This window comes from Vipera berus, assembly GCF_964194415.1.
Source record: "Vipera berus genome assembly, chromosome: 1".
Lineage (NCBI taxonomy): Eukaryota > Metazoa > Chordata > Lepidosauria > Squamata > Viperidae > Vipera > Vipera berus.
The window spans coordinates 174,220,337-174,238,345 of NC_138202.1; the positions used below are offsets into that span (position 1 = coordinate 174,220,337).

The following is an 18,009-nucleotide window of genomic DNA, read 5'->3' on the forward strand; positions in this document are numbered from 1 at the left end:
CATTATTTTTTTAACTTAGCATAGTTTGGATGCAGATTTGGAAAAAATATTGTTTTAAAAGACAACATGTACATTTTAAAAGTAGAAATAATGTATTATAGCAGTGAAGTGATTGTTATACCCTGCCCTGAAAGTTCCTGAATGATGCCATCATATATTTTAAATTAAATTCATGCATGAATAATTAAAAACAGGCTTTACAAAAGAGGGAATCTGAAATGGCCTATATGATCTCTTCCTTCTCTCACAGATATAGGGGACTGTGCGTAAATGGCACATCATCCTGAAATATAAAGACAAATGTGTTGACACGATACAGTATTTCTGTCTTTATTGCAACATTATGTATTGTGTAGAACATTGGACTGCATTATAAACATGAACAACACTGTACTGTACCAGAGCTGTGTGAAAATACAAGCATGTAGTCTGGGCCCACTGGCCTCTGAAAACCCCTTTTTTTGTAGCTCCCCAAACTCTCAGAAATTATGTTTTCAAATTTCAGGGGCTCAACGCCAAGAAATAAATGCTATTTCCCGTTGTTTTTCAGTTGTCCTGTATATGCACGAAAGAGCAGGAGCTGCAAATTTTCCCCATGAAAGCTGCAGTTATGTTGTAAAAATACTGCATTTTCCTACCACTCAAATGTATATTTTTTTTAAAAAAAATCATAACACAAATGCCTTTAAAAAAATCCCAGGATGTGTACACTGCTTTTGTGCTTGCTAGAATGTTGTATGGAATGTGATTGAGCAAAAATCTTGTTGTCTAGTAAATGCTTCCACCAGGATACCGCTATTTTTCTTCATTTTTGCACTTTTATTTTGTCTTCCTTTCTTTTATGTTGTAATAACAATTATTGGAAGCCATATGCTCCCCTATTAAGTAACAATATTTTGACATCCATTCAGTATCATTTTTTTTTAAAGTGACAAACTGCTACAAGATTCCCCGCTCTCTCCTAAGGAAGATTTTCTTTCTTTTTTTCCGACAAGGATTCAATCAATAAGTCACATCCACATTAATCTATTGGAGGCTATCACAATTGGGCAGATCTAATAAATTAAAATAATAAATAAACCACAGGCTGGGAAACAGATTCAGGTCTTAAGGCTTTCTAAAATCACAGGACAATGGGCATCATCCAAATTTCTGAGGGGATGCTGTTCCAGAGGGTGAGGGCAGCAACTGGGAAGACAAAGATTTGCTTTTTTAAAAAATAAAGAAAACAAGCTATTGAAAATGTTCCCTAACATCACTAATCACTTAAAATCAAAATTCCCAGTTACAAATTTCTATTGCTCAAAATATAGACCTGAGCTAACATGTTTATACTAATTGACTTTTGGGTTGGGTGGGATAGTCAGCATCAAGAATTTATCCACTTTTTTTAAAAAAATTGCCTTTCTTCTTCTTCTTCTTCTTCTTCTTCTTCTTCTTCTTCTTCTTCTTCTTCTTCTTCTTCTTCTTCTTCTTCTTCTTCTTCTTCTTCTTCTTCTTCTTCTTCTTCTTCTTCTTTCTCTCTCTCTCTCTCTCTCTCTCTCTGTAGAGAAAGAGAGAATGAGAGAGAGAGGGTTATCTCCTACTAAAACTCTTGTTGTCATGACCTTTAATTGGCCAAAACAGTGCCTCCTAGGGCAACATGGTTTTAACCAAGGTACCTCAAATAGGCTAATTTACAGAATGTACCCAAAATCTGGGAGCCATAATTCCCAAGGGATTGAAATTTGAAAGTTGTGGCTGCTTCAGTGCTACTGGTTTCTGCTTCAGTCAGGTGATCTTCATTTTCAACAGTCCATGACAGTTTCTATAAACTCCCAAGAACCAAGAAAGACACATGGAACTGCTTCTGAGCCATTTTCTTTATTGTTCCTCATCTGTAGTCAGAAATCTTGCTAAACTGAAGCGACTATTTGCATCACTTTAGCTGTGCATTGAGAATTGCTAGGGAGGACCCCTAACTCTTTCTCCCAACTACACTGTCTAAGCTTCACTGCCTCTTTGATGCTGAAATGCAGCCCCTCCCTCCTGAGTATCCAGACCATGTTCCACCACCGTTTCCCATCCAGTCTTGTAATCCCTCCCTCTCTCTTTCACCCAGCAGCAGCCACTCACTTGCCTGCTGGGAAGAGGAGGGAAAGGAGGGAAAGAGGAGGGGAGCTTTCCAGTGCTCTCAGCTGGATTCCTATAATCCCTGCCAGATTCCCACAGACTCAGTGGGGAAGCTGGCAGGAAGTCAGAGCACCTGCTCCCACTGCATGTTCACCCAACCTTGGTAATTGTCTCTTTCTTTCTGTAAGGAAATATACCTGAAATGACACAACAGGGCATGATTGTCTAGTAGCCTTTAATTCTTTGGAGGTATTACATTCTAATTCTGAGTGTTTGTGTGTGTGTGTGTGTGTGTGTGGTGTGTGGTGTGTGTGCATGCACACGTGCGTGCATCCTGTTTAAAATGGGGGCAAATAGAAACGGCCTGATGTGATACTGGCTTTGTCACATTACATGAGCACTGGTTAATTTGCATTTTTTTTTTTTGCTAAATATTATGAAGGCTTACGTTCAAGTACCATGGATCTGGATGAAACAAAGCCCTAAGTATTACATTTATCATCGTGTGAATGATTGTTACTGAATAGGACTTGTATCTTCCTAGATGGAGATCCACAGCACATCACAAATTTGCTCTGAAGGATTACTTAATATGGAGAATATTAATATGGGGTCCGTACTGAGGGCTCAGCATGCATGGAGGATTCCATTCCCCATGCAACTTGATGTACAACTTATTTAGAATTGCACAAGAGATAGATAGCTTGTAATTATCTCCAGCCTTCAATTCCTACTGCTAATTACTTGTTGCATTTCCTCCTAATTGTCAGGATAATGTCTACTTGATATTAAAAAGATTTATTCTATTTCCCTCATCAGCACTCTTTGCATTGGTTATTGAATGGCAAACATTTTACAGCAATGAAAAAACCAACTTTTTTGACATGCTATGTTACACTGAACATCAAATAGTTGTGACAGAAATGATCAAACTGACATTTTCTTGTTTGATTTTTCTCTAACAGATGATTCAAGAGAGCAAGTTTCTTGTAGAAACAGCAGATACTGTATACGACAAAATCATTCAGTGTCAGAAAGCAGGTAACACTCTTTGATTAGTGTGTATTATAATAAATTTTATCTATGTCCAAGAAACTGTATGTATCATAAGGAGCCCAAACATTTTATAATACGTAGGTTTATATTACCTTGGGGCATTACATTTTTAAAAATTGGATTTGAGAATTTATTTATTTATTTGATTTCTATATCACAATTTTCATAGCACATTTTAAAATTTCTTGCAAGGGTAATAGTTAAAGAATTGGAGCTGAGGTGGGGTCGGAAATTTCTCAAAAAGTGTAAGTGTTTTTATAATTTCTCCTGAGAAGTTCAGAAGTTCAACTGCTGGCATCTGGGAATGACTCCAATTTGAAATCTAAGGTCAGGTGAGTGAAAAGTGGAATTATACATTCTGAGTGACAAAACATTGTGTTTTTCTGCAGCACAGGGACAATAATCAATACATACTGATTGAAAATTCAGTACTGAGCTTTTCAATTAATGCACAGTTCACATAAAGCTGAACCTTTTCTTAAGGATGGGTTTAGTATCAGTATGTTCCCTGGATTGGTAAATGAATGTAATGGCTCTGCATTTGTCTACCTGTATGAGATGGAAGTAATTTCTGCTTACTCCTTAAGATCTCACATGTGTTTTTGACTGATTGTTTAATGTTCGGGTTCCACATCATTTGCTGGTGGTGTCCTGCACACATTGCTACTCCTGAATGGAAGAAAAACTATAGTAAGCCTTGGGCATGCAGACTTCTTCCTCTCTTCTCCAATTACCAGGAGAAAAACACAAGATTCTTTCCCTTTCAGTTTTAGTCAATCATGGTGTCATCTGGATCTAGAATTGTAGCTAGCATTAATCATTTGGAATGAGTTTCTTTAAAATTGCTTGTGGTTAATATTAATCCTTTTTTGTTGCACCAAACAAACCCACTCCATTTAATTACAACATGTGGTAAAGCTTTTGAAGTCTTAGTTCTGCCCATGCAAGTAATAAAAAGAAGAACACAGAGCATATCCTAATAGCTTGCTGAAATGTATTGTACTGTACTCATGTGCGCTGCACTAAGCTGTTGTTTAAACACCCCTTTACAATTTTCTAAATAACTGTAGGTGGTGAAATTTCATTATAAGATCCTGTTTAGGATATTGTGCGGTAATTAGCAGAACCAGATGGTGAAGTGTAATAATAGTGAGACATAATTCCTAAATCTTGAAGGGAATTAGGCTATGGTTTATATTCTTTACACAATCCACCCTTACCATTAACATTCTCTTTTCAATTAAACAAGCATAAATAAAGCAACTTTCAAGAGTAGCACTCGAGTTTATGTGGATAAAAATACCATATTTTCCGGCATATAAGACGACTTTTGAACCCCTGAAAATCTTCTCAAAAGGTGGGGGGTCGTCTTATACGCCGGGTCGTCTTATACGCCGGAAAAAAACTCCGGCGCGGCTCCGGGACACGGCTGGGCGGGAGCGTCGGGCGGCTCTCCCCACGTGAAGGCGGTGCTGCCTGTTGGCTCTAGGCCCGAGGAGAGGGCCTCGCGCCCGCCGGACTCACCTGTCATCAGCACTGCTTTCCCCCCGCGGGGATGCGCTTCCGCCGGGCGGTGCTGTCGGAGATGAGCCAGCCTGGTGGCTGGGATCGGAGCTGCGCGCCGGACTAAGAGGCCGTTTCGTGAGGCGAGAGGGCGGCGGGAGGGGGGAAGGAAGGAAGGAAGGAAGGAAGGAAGGAAGGAAGGAAGTCCCCAGACGTGGCAGCTCTTCCCGCCGCCCGTGGAGCGAGGTCGGTGTCCTCATCAGCCGCCTTTGCCTTGGCCAGAGGGATGCAGGGTGGGCACTTTAAGAGGCAGGCAGGCGCGGCGTCCCAGGCGGGGCGTGGGCACGGCAGTCGCTCTCCCGGTTTGGCAAGTTTCCCGGCGGGTGACCGAAGAGCAGCCTCTGCCGGCGCTTACTCCAATGCGCTGCAACTAGGAGTGCGAGCCGCCAAGGACGGGAGAAGCAGCCGCTCGGGCGCATCAGTGCAACCGAGACGAGCCAGCAGGCAGCCGGGATCGGAGCTGCGCGCAGGACTAAGAGGCCGGACTAAGAGGCCGTTTCGTGAGGCGAGAGGGCGGCGGGAGGGGGGAAGGAGGCGTCGTGAGCAGCTGCTACTGCCCGCCCTGCTTTTTGCAAGCAGGCTTCCAGCAGCGGCAGGCTGTGGGATGAGCTTTGGCACGTCTTCCCTGTGCTGTGCTCTGTAGGTGGCTCAAATCCGGAGTCTCAGCCTCCCAGCTGATCAGCGGAGCAACGAGCGGCTGGCAGGCCAGGTAGCCGGGTTGCTGCACGGATTCCCCCCCCCCACTTCGGTTGATTGTTGAGCCCGGGGCTTGACAGCCGCTCCTGCTCAAAAGGCAGGGTTCAGCAGCCGGCGAGGCGCTCGTGCGGAGCTCTCCCAGAGCTGGCGGGCCAAACGGGGACTGGCCTCGCCTGCTCTGCGCCAGAGTGGTACCCGCGGAGGCGGCCAAGGGCAAGCAGGGCAAGGCCGCTCCTGCTCAAAAGGCAGGGTTCGGCGGCCAGCAAGGCACTCACGCGGGGCAATGGGGGAGAAGCAGGCTGATCGCCTTACAGGTACCTGGGACTCTGACGCACTTTCCCGGCCATGTGTGCCCCGAAGAAGCGCTGATCAGAAGTCAATCTGGTTGCTGCACTACAAGTCCCTGGGGAGGGCGGGGCCTCGCTCTGCGCCTGCGCGCGCCCTCTGTAGGGTTCCTGCAGGCCGCTGCCAAGCAGCATGCTTTCCGGCAGCAAGTGAGCTGGGAAGGAGCGGAGCGCGGGGGGAGGAGAAGGTGCCCAGGAAAAGCAGCCACACCAAGAGGCTGCACGCCCAGTCCAGCTCCATGAGGGGCAGGGCGGGAAGCCGGACGGGAAGAGGGACCGGGAGCCCGGGCCGAGCGCACCTCGGCCGACAGTGAGAGGGAAGCGGCACGTGAGTTCTAAAAAAGAGGCTGCGGGCGGAGCTGCCCCGCCCTGCGCCGAATGGGAGAAGGTCAAGGCCTGGGGGGGGAAGCAGGAGGGGCGCCGGCCGTGGCAGGGTGGCGGCTGCCCTCCGGCGCTGCCTGCCGCCCAGGAAACTTTGCGCTTCGGGGGCCGGCAGAAGCGCGGGAGCAGCGGGAGGGCCGGCGGGTAAGTATTTTCCGGCGTATAAGACAAAACCTTCCAAATCTTCTTAAAAGTAGGGGGTCGTCTTATACGCCGGGTCGTCTTATACGCCGGAAAATACGGAATACATAGAGAGATGAAAAGTATAAAGATATAACTGATTGCATTAAGCCACGTTATATGAATGCTCGATCAAGTTCACAAAACATACTAAACCATGAACAATTAAAAGGACAGTGGCTGTGTTCATATTGCATGCTAAGTTTGACTTCCCAGACTTAGGAATTCTGGGAATTGTAGTAACCAACACACCTGGAAGGTGCTTTGTTGGGGATTGAAATGTTGTGTTGTTGTTAGCTGCGAAGTCGTGTCCGACCCATCGCGACCCCATGGACAACGTTCCTCCAGGCCTTCCTGTACTCGACCATCTTCTGGAGTCCATTTAAGCTCGCGCCTACTGCTTCAGTGACTCCATCCAGCCACCTCATTCTCTGTCGTCCCCTTCTTCTGTTGCCCTCAATCTTTCCCAGCATTAGGCTCTTCTCCAGTGAGCCCTTCTTTCTCATTAGGTGGCCAAAATATTTGAGTTTCAAATTCAGGATCTGGCCTTCTAAACAGCAGTCAGGGTTGATCTCCTCTAGGACTGACCGGTTTGATCGCCTTGCAGTCCAAGGGACTTGCAGGAGTCTTCTCCAGTAGCACCATAGTTCAAAGGCGTCAATTCTTTGGCGCTCAGCCTTTCTTATGGTCCAACTTTCACTGCCATACATTGCAATTGGGAAGACCATAGCCTTAACTATACACACTTTTGTTGACAGGGTGATGTCTCTGCTTTTTAGTGTGCTGTCTAGATTTGCCGTGGCTTTCCTCCCCAGGAGCAAGCGTCTTTTAATTTCTTGGCTCCAGTCCCCATCTGCAGTGATCTTGGAGCCCGGGAAAATAAAATCTGTCACTACCTCCATTTCTTCCCCATCTATTTGCCAGGAATTGAGAGGGCCGGATGCCATGATCTTGGTTTTCTTAATGTTAAGTTTCATCCCAACTTTTGCATTCTCCTTCATCTGCAAGAGGCTCTTTAGTTCTTCTTCACTTTCTGCCATTAGAGTGGTATCATCTGCATATCTTAGGTTGTTGATATTTCTCCTGGCAATCTTAATTCCAACTTTTGATTCATCTAGCCCTATCTTTCTCATGATGTGCTCTGCAGCCCTATCTTTCTCATGATGTGCTCTGCATATAGGTTAAACAGACAGGGCGACAGTATACAGCCTTGCCAGACTCCTTTCCCAATTTTGAACCAATCAGTGGTTCCGTGTCCAGTTCTCACTGTTGCTTCTTGACCCGCATATAGGTTTCTCAAGAGACAAATAAGATGGTCTGGTACTCCCATCTCTTTAAGAACTTGCCACAGTTTGTTGTGATCCACACAATCAAAGGCTTTAGCACAGTCAATGAAGCAGAAATAGATGTTTTTCTGGAACTCCCTAGCATTCTACATGATCCAGCGTATGTTGGCAATTTGATCTCTAGTTCCTCTGCCTCTTCGAAATCCTGCCTGTACTTCTGGTAGTTCTCGATCCACATACTGCTGGAGTCTAGCTTGTAGGATTTTAAGCATAACTTTACTAGCATGAGAAATGAGTGCAATCGTGCAATAGTTTGAACATTCTTTGGCACTGCCTTTCTTTGGAATTGGAATGTAAACTGATCTTTTCCAACCCTGTGGCCACTGTTGAGTTTTCCAATTTTGCTGGCAAATTGAGTGTAGCACTTTTACTGCATCGTCTTTTTAGATTTTGAATAGCTCAGCTGGAATACTGTCACCTCCACTAGCTTTGTTGTTGTTCAGCTTTTCTAAGGCCCACTTCACTTCACATTCTAGGTTGTCTCGCTCGAGGTCAGTGACCACCTCAACGTGGTTATCAGGGACATTGAGCTCGTTCTTGTATAGTTCTTCTGTGTAAATTTTCCACCTCTTCTTAATCTCTTCTGCCTCTGTTAGGTCCCTGCCATTTTGGTCCTTTATCATGCCCATTTTTGCATGAAACGTTCCCTTCATCTCTCCAGTTTTCTTGAAGAGATCTGTAATCCTCCCTATTCTATTGTTTTCTTCTATTTATTTGCACTGTACATTTAAGAAGGCATTCTTACCTCTTCTAGCTATTGTCTGGAATTCTGCATTCAATTTGGTGTATCTTTCTTTTTCTCCCTTTCCTTTTGCTTCCCTCCTTTCCTCAACTATTTGGAAAGCTTCCTCAGACAGCCATTTTGCTTTCTTGCATTTCTTTTTCTTTGGGATGGTTTTAGTTGCTACCTCTTGTACAATGTTGTGAACCTCTGTCCATAGTTCTTCAGGCACTCTATCTATCAGATCTAATTCCTTAAATCTATTTGTCACCTCTACTGTATATTCAACAGGGATATGATGTATTTATTTTTTTAAATTCTATTTATATCCCGCCCTTCTCCGAAGACTCAGGGCGGCTTACAAGCTTAGCTTCATTCTATGTATATGTCTGCTTATTAGGGCTTTCACACACACCCCAAGCGGCATTATTACAAAGTCAGCTTAATTGCCCCCAACAATCTGGGTCCTCATTTTACCTACCTCGGAAGGATGGAAGGCTGAGTCAACCTTGAGCCTGGTGGGATGCGAACCTGCACTAATTGCAGGCAGCTGGTGTTACTTAAGGAGGCATTAGCCCACTGCTCCACCAAGGCTCTAGTTTCTTATTTCATACCTAATTTCATACCTAATACCTTTCTAATTCATACCTGAGTGGCCTAGTCCTTTTTTTATTTATTTTTAATCCCATTTATATCCCGCCCTTCTCCGAAGACTCAGGGCGGCTTACAATTTAAGCACAAACCAATGTGCTTAGCAATAGCCTTCATTCTATGTATATGCCTGCTTATTAGGGCTTTCGCCCCCCCCAGCGGCATTATTACAAAGTCAGCTTATTGCCCCCAACAATCTGGGTCCTCATTTTACCTACCTGGGAAGGATGGAAGGCTGAGTCAACCTTGAGCCTGGTGGGACTCGAACCTGCACTAATTGCAGACAGCTGGTGTTACTTAAGGAGGCATTAGCCCACTGCTCCACCAAGGCTTTTCCCTACTTTCTTCAGTTTAAGCCTAAACTTTGCAACAAAAAGCTCATGGTCTGAGCCACAGTCAGCTCCTGGTCTTGTTTTTACTAACTGTATAGAGCTTCTCCATCTTTGGCTGCAGAACACATAATCAATCTGATTTCTGTGTTGACCGTCTGGTGATGTCCATGTGTAGAGCCGTCTCTTGGGTTGTTGGAAAAAAGTGTTTGGTATGACCTTTGTATTCTCTTGACAAAATTCTATCAGCCTGTGCCCTGCTTCATTTTGTACTCCAAGGCCAAACTTGCCTGTTATTCCGGTTATCTTTTGGCTTCCTACTTTTGCATTCCAATCCCCCATGATGATAAGGACATCATTTTTTGGTGTTAGTTCTACAAGGTGCTGTAGGGCTTCATAGAACCGGACAATTTCATCCTCTTCAGCACCGGTGGTTTGGGCATAGACTTAGACTACTGTGATATTGAATGGTTTGCCTTGGATTCGAACTGAGATCATTCTGTCATTTTGCGGATTGCATCCCAGTATTGCTTTTCCTACTCTTTTATTGGCTATGAAGGCTATTCCATTTCTTCTGAGCGATTCTTGCCCGTAATAATATACCTGATGGTCATCTGAATTAAATTCACCCATTCCTGTCCATTTTAGTTCGCTGATTCCTAAGATGTCAATGTTCAGTCTTGTCATCTCTTGTTTGACCACGTCCAGCTTGCCTTAATTCATGGATCTTACATTCCAGGTTTCTATGGAGAAAAAATCGTTACAGCATCAGACTTTCCTTTCACCACCAGATACATCCACAGCTGAGCGTCCTTTTGGCTTTGGCCCAGTCGCTTCATTCTTTCTGGCACTACTAGTACTAGCCCTCTGCTCTTCCCCAGTAGCATATTGAACACCTTCCGATCTGAGGGGCTCATCTTCCAGCGTCATATCGTTTTGCCTTTTGGTACTGTCCATAGGGTTTTCATGGCAAAGATACTGGAGTGGGTTGCCATTTCCTTCTCCAGTGGATCACATCTTGTCAGAACTCTCTGCTATGACCTGTCCGTCTTGGGTGGCCTGCACGGCATAGCTCATAGCTTCATTGAATTACTCAAGCCCCTTCGCCATGACATGGCAGTAATCCATGAAGGGGATTGAAATGTTAAGAGAACCCAAGTAAGCTACATTTTTTCTTAGTATAATTTGTGGAAACATGAATTGTCATTCTGAAAAATTAGTCAATAGCGAATTAGTATTTTAAATAGTTTCATTTTTATCTGCAACAATGTACTACTCAAGAAATATGACTGCCTTTGAAAAATGTTAAAACCTTTTTCCTTCCTAGAAGCTATGTGTATATATGTGTGCATTTTGAGTCACATAACTGGGTTAGAGATTACTCTAATTAAAAAGTAGCATGTGTTTAATTAAATAGATTTTCATTAATTTAAGCTTTATAAGTGTCTATAACAAGCCTGATTACTTTGTTAGAAACATGCTTAAATGGCCTTACTATAATTACATTTTATCAACCAGATTAATATCACTGTAACAGTTTAAAAAGACCCAGGTCATACAGTATGACTATGGCTTGAATTGATTTTAGTGAACCGATATTTAGCATACCCCTGCATAAATTGGATAAAAGTAATTGCTTGCACTACTGTTTGTTTTCATTTTGTTCTTAGCAATTAAGCTTTTAATTTTTTTCAGAAGGAAATAAACAAGAATAAATATGTGGGAGACTGGCAGACCTGCAAATGGAGACTATAACTTTTCATGGAGTTTTGGGACAATCCTCATGTCTTTTGTGACACTCAGTGTTTGAGTAGGATAAAATAGTAAGCCAAATAGAAGTTAGGGGTGAAGAAGGATTAAGAGTTGACGAGAAAGAGATGATTTAAAACATGACAGACATATGCATAGCATTGCTTAGAAATTATCTTTAAATCAGAGACATCAGTGCTGTTGCTTTAAGGCAAGGGTCTTCAAACTTGGCCTTTTATGACTTGTGGACTTCAACTCCCAGAATTCTTCAGTCAGGCATGCTGGCTGAGGAATTCTGGGAGTTGAAGTCCACAAGTCATAAAAGGGCCAAGTTTGAAGACCCTTGCTTTAAGGTATACTTGACAGATGCAAACCTCAAATCAGCTTTTACCCTTCCAATTCAGATTGTTACAGATTAGGCTGTGGCTGGTCTGGCGCCTTGATATTCTTCACTGCCAATAGTAACTCTCCTAAACAGTTACCTTTTTCAGAAACTAGCAAAGAAAGACACAGTAAAAGAAAAGAGCAGCTAAATAGCAAGTGCTGTGCAGCGGAAGAAACATGGGGAAACAGGGAAAGTGCCCTTAGGACTTAGGCACCTACATTCAAGAATGTAAATTCCAACTCCTCAGATTCCCAAGTCCAAAAAAAGGAAATTTTAAAAATTGAATTCCACTTCAACCCCTGTTATTTTTTTTATTAAACTTTACTAAATCTTGCATTCTTCAAAATATCCTGAAGTAGCTTTGTATATGATTACTGGATATCATCAGTTTTTCCTGGAAAGATTGCTTGATTCTTTCATTGGAAGAATGGCTACCCAGTTTAAAGCTTTCTAGTAATTGCTGTTTTTTTCTTCTTCAAATGACATGAACTACCCTATAATTCATAACTTAATAAATGATTCATTGTAAAACCATAATTTGCACTGTATTTTAGATTCATTGTTTATTTATTTCTATTTTACTGCACTTGCTTTTTACTTATTTCTTAATCTTTCGTTGTAGTTTCTCTAAAATGTCTAATAAAAAAAAGTTCCCAAGTGTATCACATGCTCCCCTCCCCAAATAAATGGTCTTCTTATGGGAAACAGTAATGAGCTGAACTTTTGCCACATCACTGCAACAGTGGCAAAAGTTCTAGTCCTGCTCTTGATATGTTGGGCATAATCTTTGCTCTCACAGGTTTCACGAAGAAAAGATGTTAATTGAATGTATGATGTCTTCGCCAGGCTACAGTAATACGTTGCAGCAAGAGTGAGTATTGATCACTCTTGCCTGGCTAAGGAAGGTTGTCTGGTTAGTACTTGGATGGGTAACTCTTAAGAAATATAGGCTAATTGAAAAAGTCAAACAAAGGGAAGAAACTATTTGCCAGGAAAATTACATTGGCACATGCATAAAGGTACTAAGAATTTAAGCATTATCACTTCAATCCTAAAGTTATTTTCCTTAAAAAACAGAATATGCTATTTCTGTGTTTAGGAGCAAGACAATCTTTTGGATCAGAAGCACATCTGGAATTTTAAAAGGTCATGAGCACTCTCACAAAATGGCTACCATGGGAGATTTACCTGTTTCGTAAATAGTTGCCATAATGAGCATGATCAGTCACATTAACAGAAAACAAACTATGTGGGTTGAATGAAAAGGAATATTTCCAGTGTTTTAAGTTTCCAACACATGGCTCTATTAATACCCTAAACGATCTGACATGTTCTTTAGAATCTGCTTCTTTGCTTTAGTTCTACTGTTAAAAAAAGTCACTATTCATGAAATGAACCTTCAGTGAATACTCTTTAAATAGCATTTCTTAATTGAATTTTTGGCTGCTGAAAAAGTTCTTCCAATTGAAACTTGTCACTGAAATTGATGACTGTATTATATTCTACATTGCTGGTCCAAAAAAATGTAAGAAGGTAAACCAAGAAGAGCTGTTTCGTGTGATTAAGAAAAAAAGAAACAACCCATGATAGCAACCATTAAATTTCATATAACAAATTCTGATTAAAGATATTCAACATATCATTCAAAGGGAATTACTGTCCAGCTTGACATTTCACACAAAATGGGTCACAAAATTGATGTGTTTCAGTGTTAGAAAGTTAATAACAAGATGTGTTCTTTGCATGCCAACAGTAGAGATAAAAATTACAAAAATTGAAATTTGCCAGCAATTACTGTCATGATGTGATAAGGAAGGTGAAGAATTGTTTCAAAGTATTGTGGTAGCCATAAAACACAGGCTTATTATTATGACACAGAAATGAAGCTTCAGTCCGTGGAATATAATCACAAAGCTTTAACTGGAGGTGGAGGTGGGGAAATCAAAATCCAGGAAAATTAATAATCATAGTCTTTTGGGGATGCAGATGTATAATTTATTTGTTCTATTACTGCTTTATTGTATACTTACTTTGCTCTGTACACCGCCCTGAGTCCTCCGGGAGAAGGGCGGTATATAAAACAAATAAATAAAATAAATAAATAAAATAAATAATTCACATGGATTTTCTTGAACCTGGCACCACTTACCAACTCAGTGCTATACTGCAACACATAAAACTTTGGTATGATTGAAAAGAATTCTAATTTGGAGCTACAAGGAAGATTATTATTTTTTTGCAATATGATAACGCAAGGTCTCACACTTAACCCAAAAGGCCATTTCAATTGCAAAGTAGATCTCATCATGTTATCTTCTACACCAAAGAGCTCAGAATTAGTAGCATATCACTTCTACATTCCCCCAAATTGAAGAAATACCTTTGCAAACATCTGCTGGATTCAAATGAAGAGGTGGAAAAGACATTTAGGACCTTGTTGAAGAAAGTTATTTTGTTATGGTTTTAAGAACATTGTCCATTGTTGGCAGAATCATGTAGAGCAGACATGTCAAACACAAGGCCCGGGGGCCGAATCCGGCCCACGAAGTGGTTTCATGTGACCTGCGAAGCCATCCTGGAAACAGTGAGGGAACGGCCCCCACTGCCTTCGCCCTGGCCCAGAGACCCTCCTTCTGCCAGAGACCCTCAGATCTGTCCCACTCCTGACCAGGCCCCCATAGGCACCCTTGATGCGAACGATGTAGAGCTGGCCACGCCCACCCAGTAGGCCATATGCACTCTAGCCACGCCCACCCAGTAGGCCACGCCCACCCTGGCCACACCCACCGAGCCCCCTGAGGGCAACCGCAATGCTGATACGGCCCTCAATGAAATTGAGTTTGACACCCCTGATGTAGAGAATGGTGATGATTATGTGGAGAAATACAGTAAATATTGGCAACAAGAAACCTTGTTCCAAGGTTTATTTTCTTGTTTCATTTATCCAAGTATCCCCGTTGAAACTAAAGTTATGTAGCTGGAGCCATTACTTTTCATTCAGCCTTTGTAGCTTGCTTGCTTACTTACAAGGTTGCAGGACCTAAAGTATTGCTGCAATAAATGGTGCTAGTTTTTTGGTATTTTGGAGCATAGTGATTATAAGTTAATTATTGTTTTATTAAAATATGCTTTTAAAACTTAGGCAGGGAAATTGCTGTTCATCAGGATTATGTTTGAAGGCACACAGGTTTTGCCAGCACCAGGTTGTTTATCTATTGTCTGTAAAACTTCATGGAGCATAATAAAGATTTTTCAAAAATTTACTTTCCTTCAATAACTGCCTGTAATTACTTTGCCACCACATATTTTGTTAGGTATGGAGCTCCATGAAGAACTACATAACTTAGGAACAAAGGAAGGCCTGAAAGGAAGAAAACTCAGCAAAGCAATTGAGAGTTTTGCGTGGAATATCACTGTGCTGAAGGTAAATGTAAACTGAACTATTTTCCTTCTGTAAAAAGTCTGTTTTGGCTATGTAAGATACTGATCCAGTATTTTTTTCTCTCCACAAACAAATAAGGAATATTGAGCAAATAACAAGAACATGCTTACAAATAACAAGCTACTAAAGTAATTCTTAGTCAAATAAAAATTTATTGGCTTGGGTATAGTACAGTTCAAACCAGAATCAGTTGTTTTGCTTCTATGGATACCAAGGAGTAGGCTTCTGTTTTCTCTGCAAAAAAAATTACTTTGAAAGGCTCTCTTTCTCTCCGAGGTCTAGCATGCAGTACCTAGGAAAAGATTTTCTTTGTTGCTAAAGACATCCATAGTGCTTTTATGCCACCACTAGCAATCTATCTATGGCTCACGCAAGCAGACAAAAACTTTGTAATTGTTGAAACCAGATTCTTTGGGGAATGTGTTACTCAGTGTGTTTGTCTCTTGCTTTTCTATTTCTCTCAGGCGCTTCTAAGTGAGCATTGCTCTTTGGTGTTCTTTCCAGAAAAGAAAGCTTGATTGGGACTATTAGCAATAGCAAAAGCCCTTAGACCAGACATGTCAAACACAAGGCCCGGGGGCTGGATCCGGCCCACGAAGTGGTTTCATGTGGCCCGCGAAGCCATCCTGGAAACAGTGAGGGAACGGCCCCCACTGCCTTGGCCCTGGCCCAGAGACCCTCCTTCTGCCAGAGACCCTCAGATCTGTCCCACTCCTGCCCAGGCCCCCATAGGCACCCTTGATGCGAACGATGTAGAGCTGGCCACACCCACCCAGTAGGCCATATGCACTCTAGCCACGCCCACCCAGTAGGCCACGCCCACCCTGGCCATACCCACCCGGCCCCAAGGGCAACCGCAATGCTGATGCGGCCCTCAATGAAATTGAGTTTGACACCCCTGCCTTAGACTTATACACCGCTTCACACTACTTTACTGCCTTCTCTACGCGGTTTACAGTCAGCATATTGTCCCCAACAATCTGGGTCCTCTTTTTACTGACCCTGGAAGGATGGAAGGGGGACTCAACCTTGAGCTGGTCAGGATCGAACTCCTGGAGCGAGCAGTGAGTTAGCCTGTAGTACAGCATTCTAATCACTGCACCACCACGGCTGTTTAGGACACATAAGGTCAATGCACTTTGTGACATAATCTGCTAACGTTTTGCTCAAAAAATAATGGAGAGCCTGCCTCTTTGAAGCCATTTACTTTGGCTCTTCTATTTGGTGTGCAACCAATAGGGAATCATAGCAGAAATATTATTTCAGCCCACGTAGCCTTCAGATGTGACAGTATTATCACAGCACTGAATGCAGATGGACTCATCAAATCTAAAACATTGTGAGAGGAAAAAAAGAAACTTTATTGCCAAGGCAGTTGCATTCTTCATCCGTCCACTATCTGTAGAAAAAAGAATACATTCCTGTTTCTGATTTTTTAGACTACCCCCCCCCCCAAAAAAAATTTTTTTTAACAAAAAAGGGAGCATTTTCAAATAAAAACTTACTGTTATTAATTATTTTGCTGAGTGTGGACAAAATTACCTAATTGGATTGTGAATTATTATTATCCAAGTCTGTAACTCATTACAAGTCGAAGTATCCAGTCTTTAAAAATTTAACCAGTTCTGTGGTTTTTATTCTCTATTAGAATTGGGGGAAAAAACTGCCATTGTAAATTATTTGTGTGCTCTGTTTAGCATTGATTAGAGAGAATGGAGCCCCAAATGGCAATATGTTTTCCTAATATCCAAGTGAGAGTCAGATTTTATGAGGAAAACACATTTTTATATATATGTACACAGACCATCTCCTTTAAATACCCAGTTACCTCAATGGAGCAATATGTTTTCTGAGGAGAAAAAAAATTGAACTTATTCAGAGTAAACATGCATACGATTGCACTGTAATTATTGTTTTCCCCATTCATCTTCTGGATTCAAAACAGTTTCTAGGGAAAAAAGATTTGAAAATAACTTTTCTTTGGAATGCAGCTGCCAATATGAATACTTCCAGATGGGGAATTTTTTTCAGTCTAAGAGCCTTTTGCTCATCTTGAGAGCTTCTGGGGGGGAAGGAGGGATACATGCATACGTGTATCTCTTAATATCATACAACATTTTCCCTCGTTATTTCTGCAAACACATTTATATCTGCCAGTGTACTTTCCCACCACTGTCCTATGCACACTTTCACACTTGTCTGCATCTATTTCCATTTTTTTTCCTATTCATAAATACCTTTCCACATCCACATGATCTCCATATTCTCATCCCTGAAAAGAAAGAAGAATCTAATTTCTTGGAGATAAATCTCAATTGTGAAGAAGAAAGCAGTAAGGTAGATTTTGAGGAGATGAAGGTGGGTGGAGTGGCCAGTAGAAAGTGTGGGACTAAGGGAGAGATAGGGCTGGTGGGTGGGAGAATATAGTGTGAGCCGGGGGACGCCATGGGCCAGAGGTTCCCCATGACCAGAATAAATATTTAGAGATGATTCAATGAATTTACTCACTCTAAGACAGGATGACATGTTTAGTGGAATATTTTTGTAGCATATTAAAGCAATTGAGGCAAGACTTTGAGACACCCCCTCTTAAAAAATAATAACAATGGTGACCATGTAGCATTTTATTTCTAGAAATATATAATAAAATGCTAGGCTTACAGGGGGTCCAAGAAGAAGAAGCATCCAGGTTGTCTTGCAAAAATGCCAGCAAAAGGGATTCATGTGTCACAATGAAGAGAACAGAATGAGTAGAGCCGACTCTGACCGTCCAAATAATTTTCTGTGGTTTACCACAAATACTTTGTAGGTGCTGAGGATGCTGAATAACAAGGCCTGTCCGGTAAGCCTCAGATAGGCAAACAGTTTAGGGCATGTAAAGTGTTCTGGGAAGAGAAGCATCATGGTGGAAGCAGCATTGAAACTCATGTCAGTTCGACTTGTGCATTTCCCAGTAAAAGGACAGAAGAGTGCTACTTATATTCCACAGTTTTCTGGGCACAAGGTGAGACTTACTAGGAAAGGCAGTCCAGGAGGCTGTCGAGCCTAAGGGAA

General features: G+C 42.1%; 1 protein-coding gene across 1 annotated transcript in view; it reads left to right on the forward strand.

Annotated features, from left to right (window-relative positions):
- Positions 1 to 18,009, forward strand: part of PLCL1 (phospholipase C like 1 (inactive)) — a gene marked incomplete at its 5' end in the record, with an annotated part of 213,301 nt that overhangs the window by 173,964 nt on the left and 21,328 nt on the right. The window contains 2 exons of the mRNA XM_081329954.1: positions 3,078 to 3,153; positions 14,828 to 14,937. Coding sequence (XP_081186080.1) covers positions 3,078 to 3,153; positions 14,828 to 14,937 — 186 coding nt within the window. The remainder of the gene's footprint in view (positions 1 to 3,077; positions 3,154 to 14,827; positions 14,938 to 18,009) is intronic.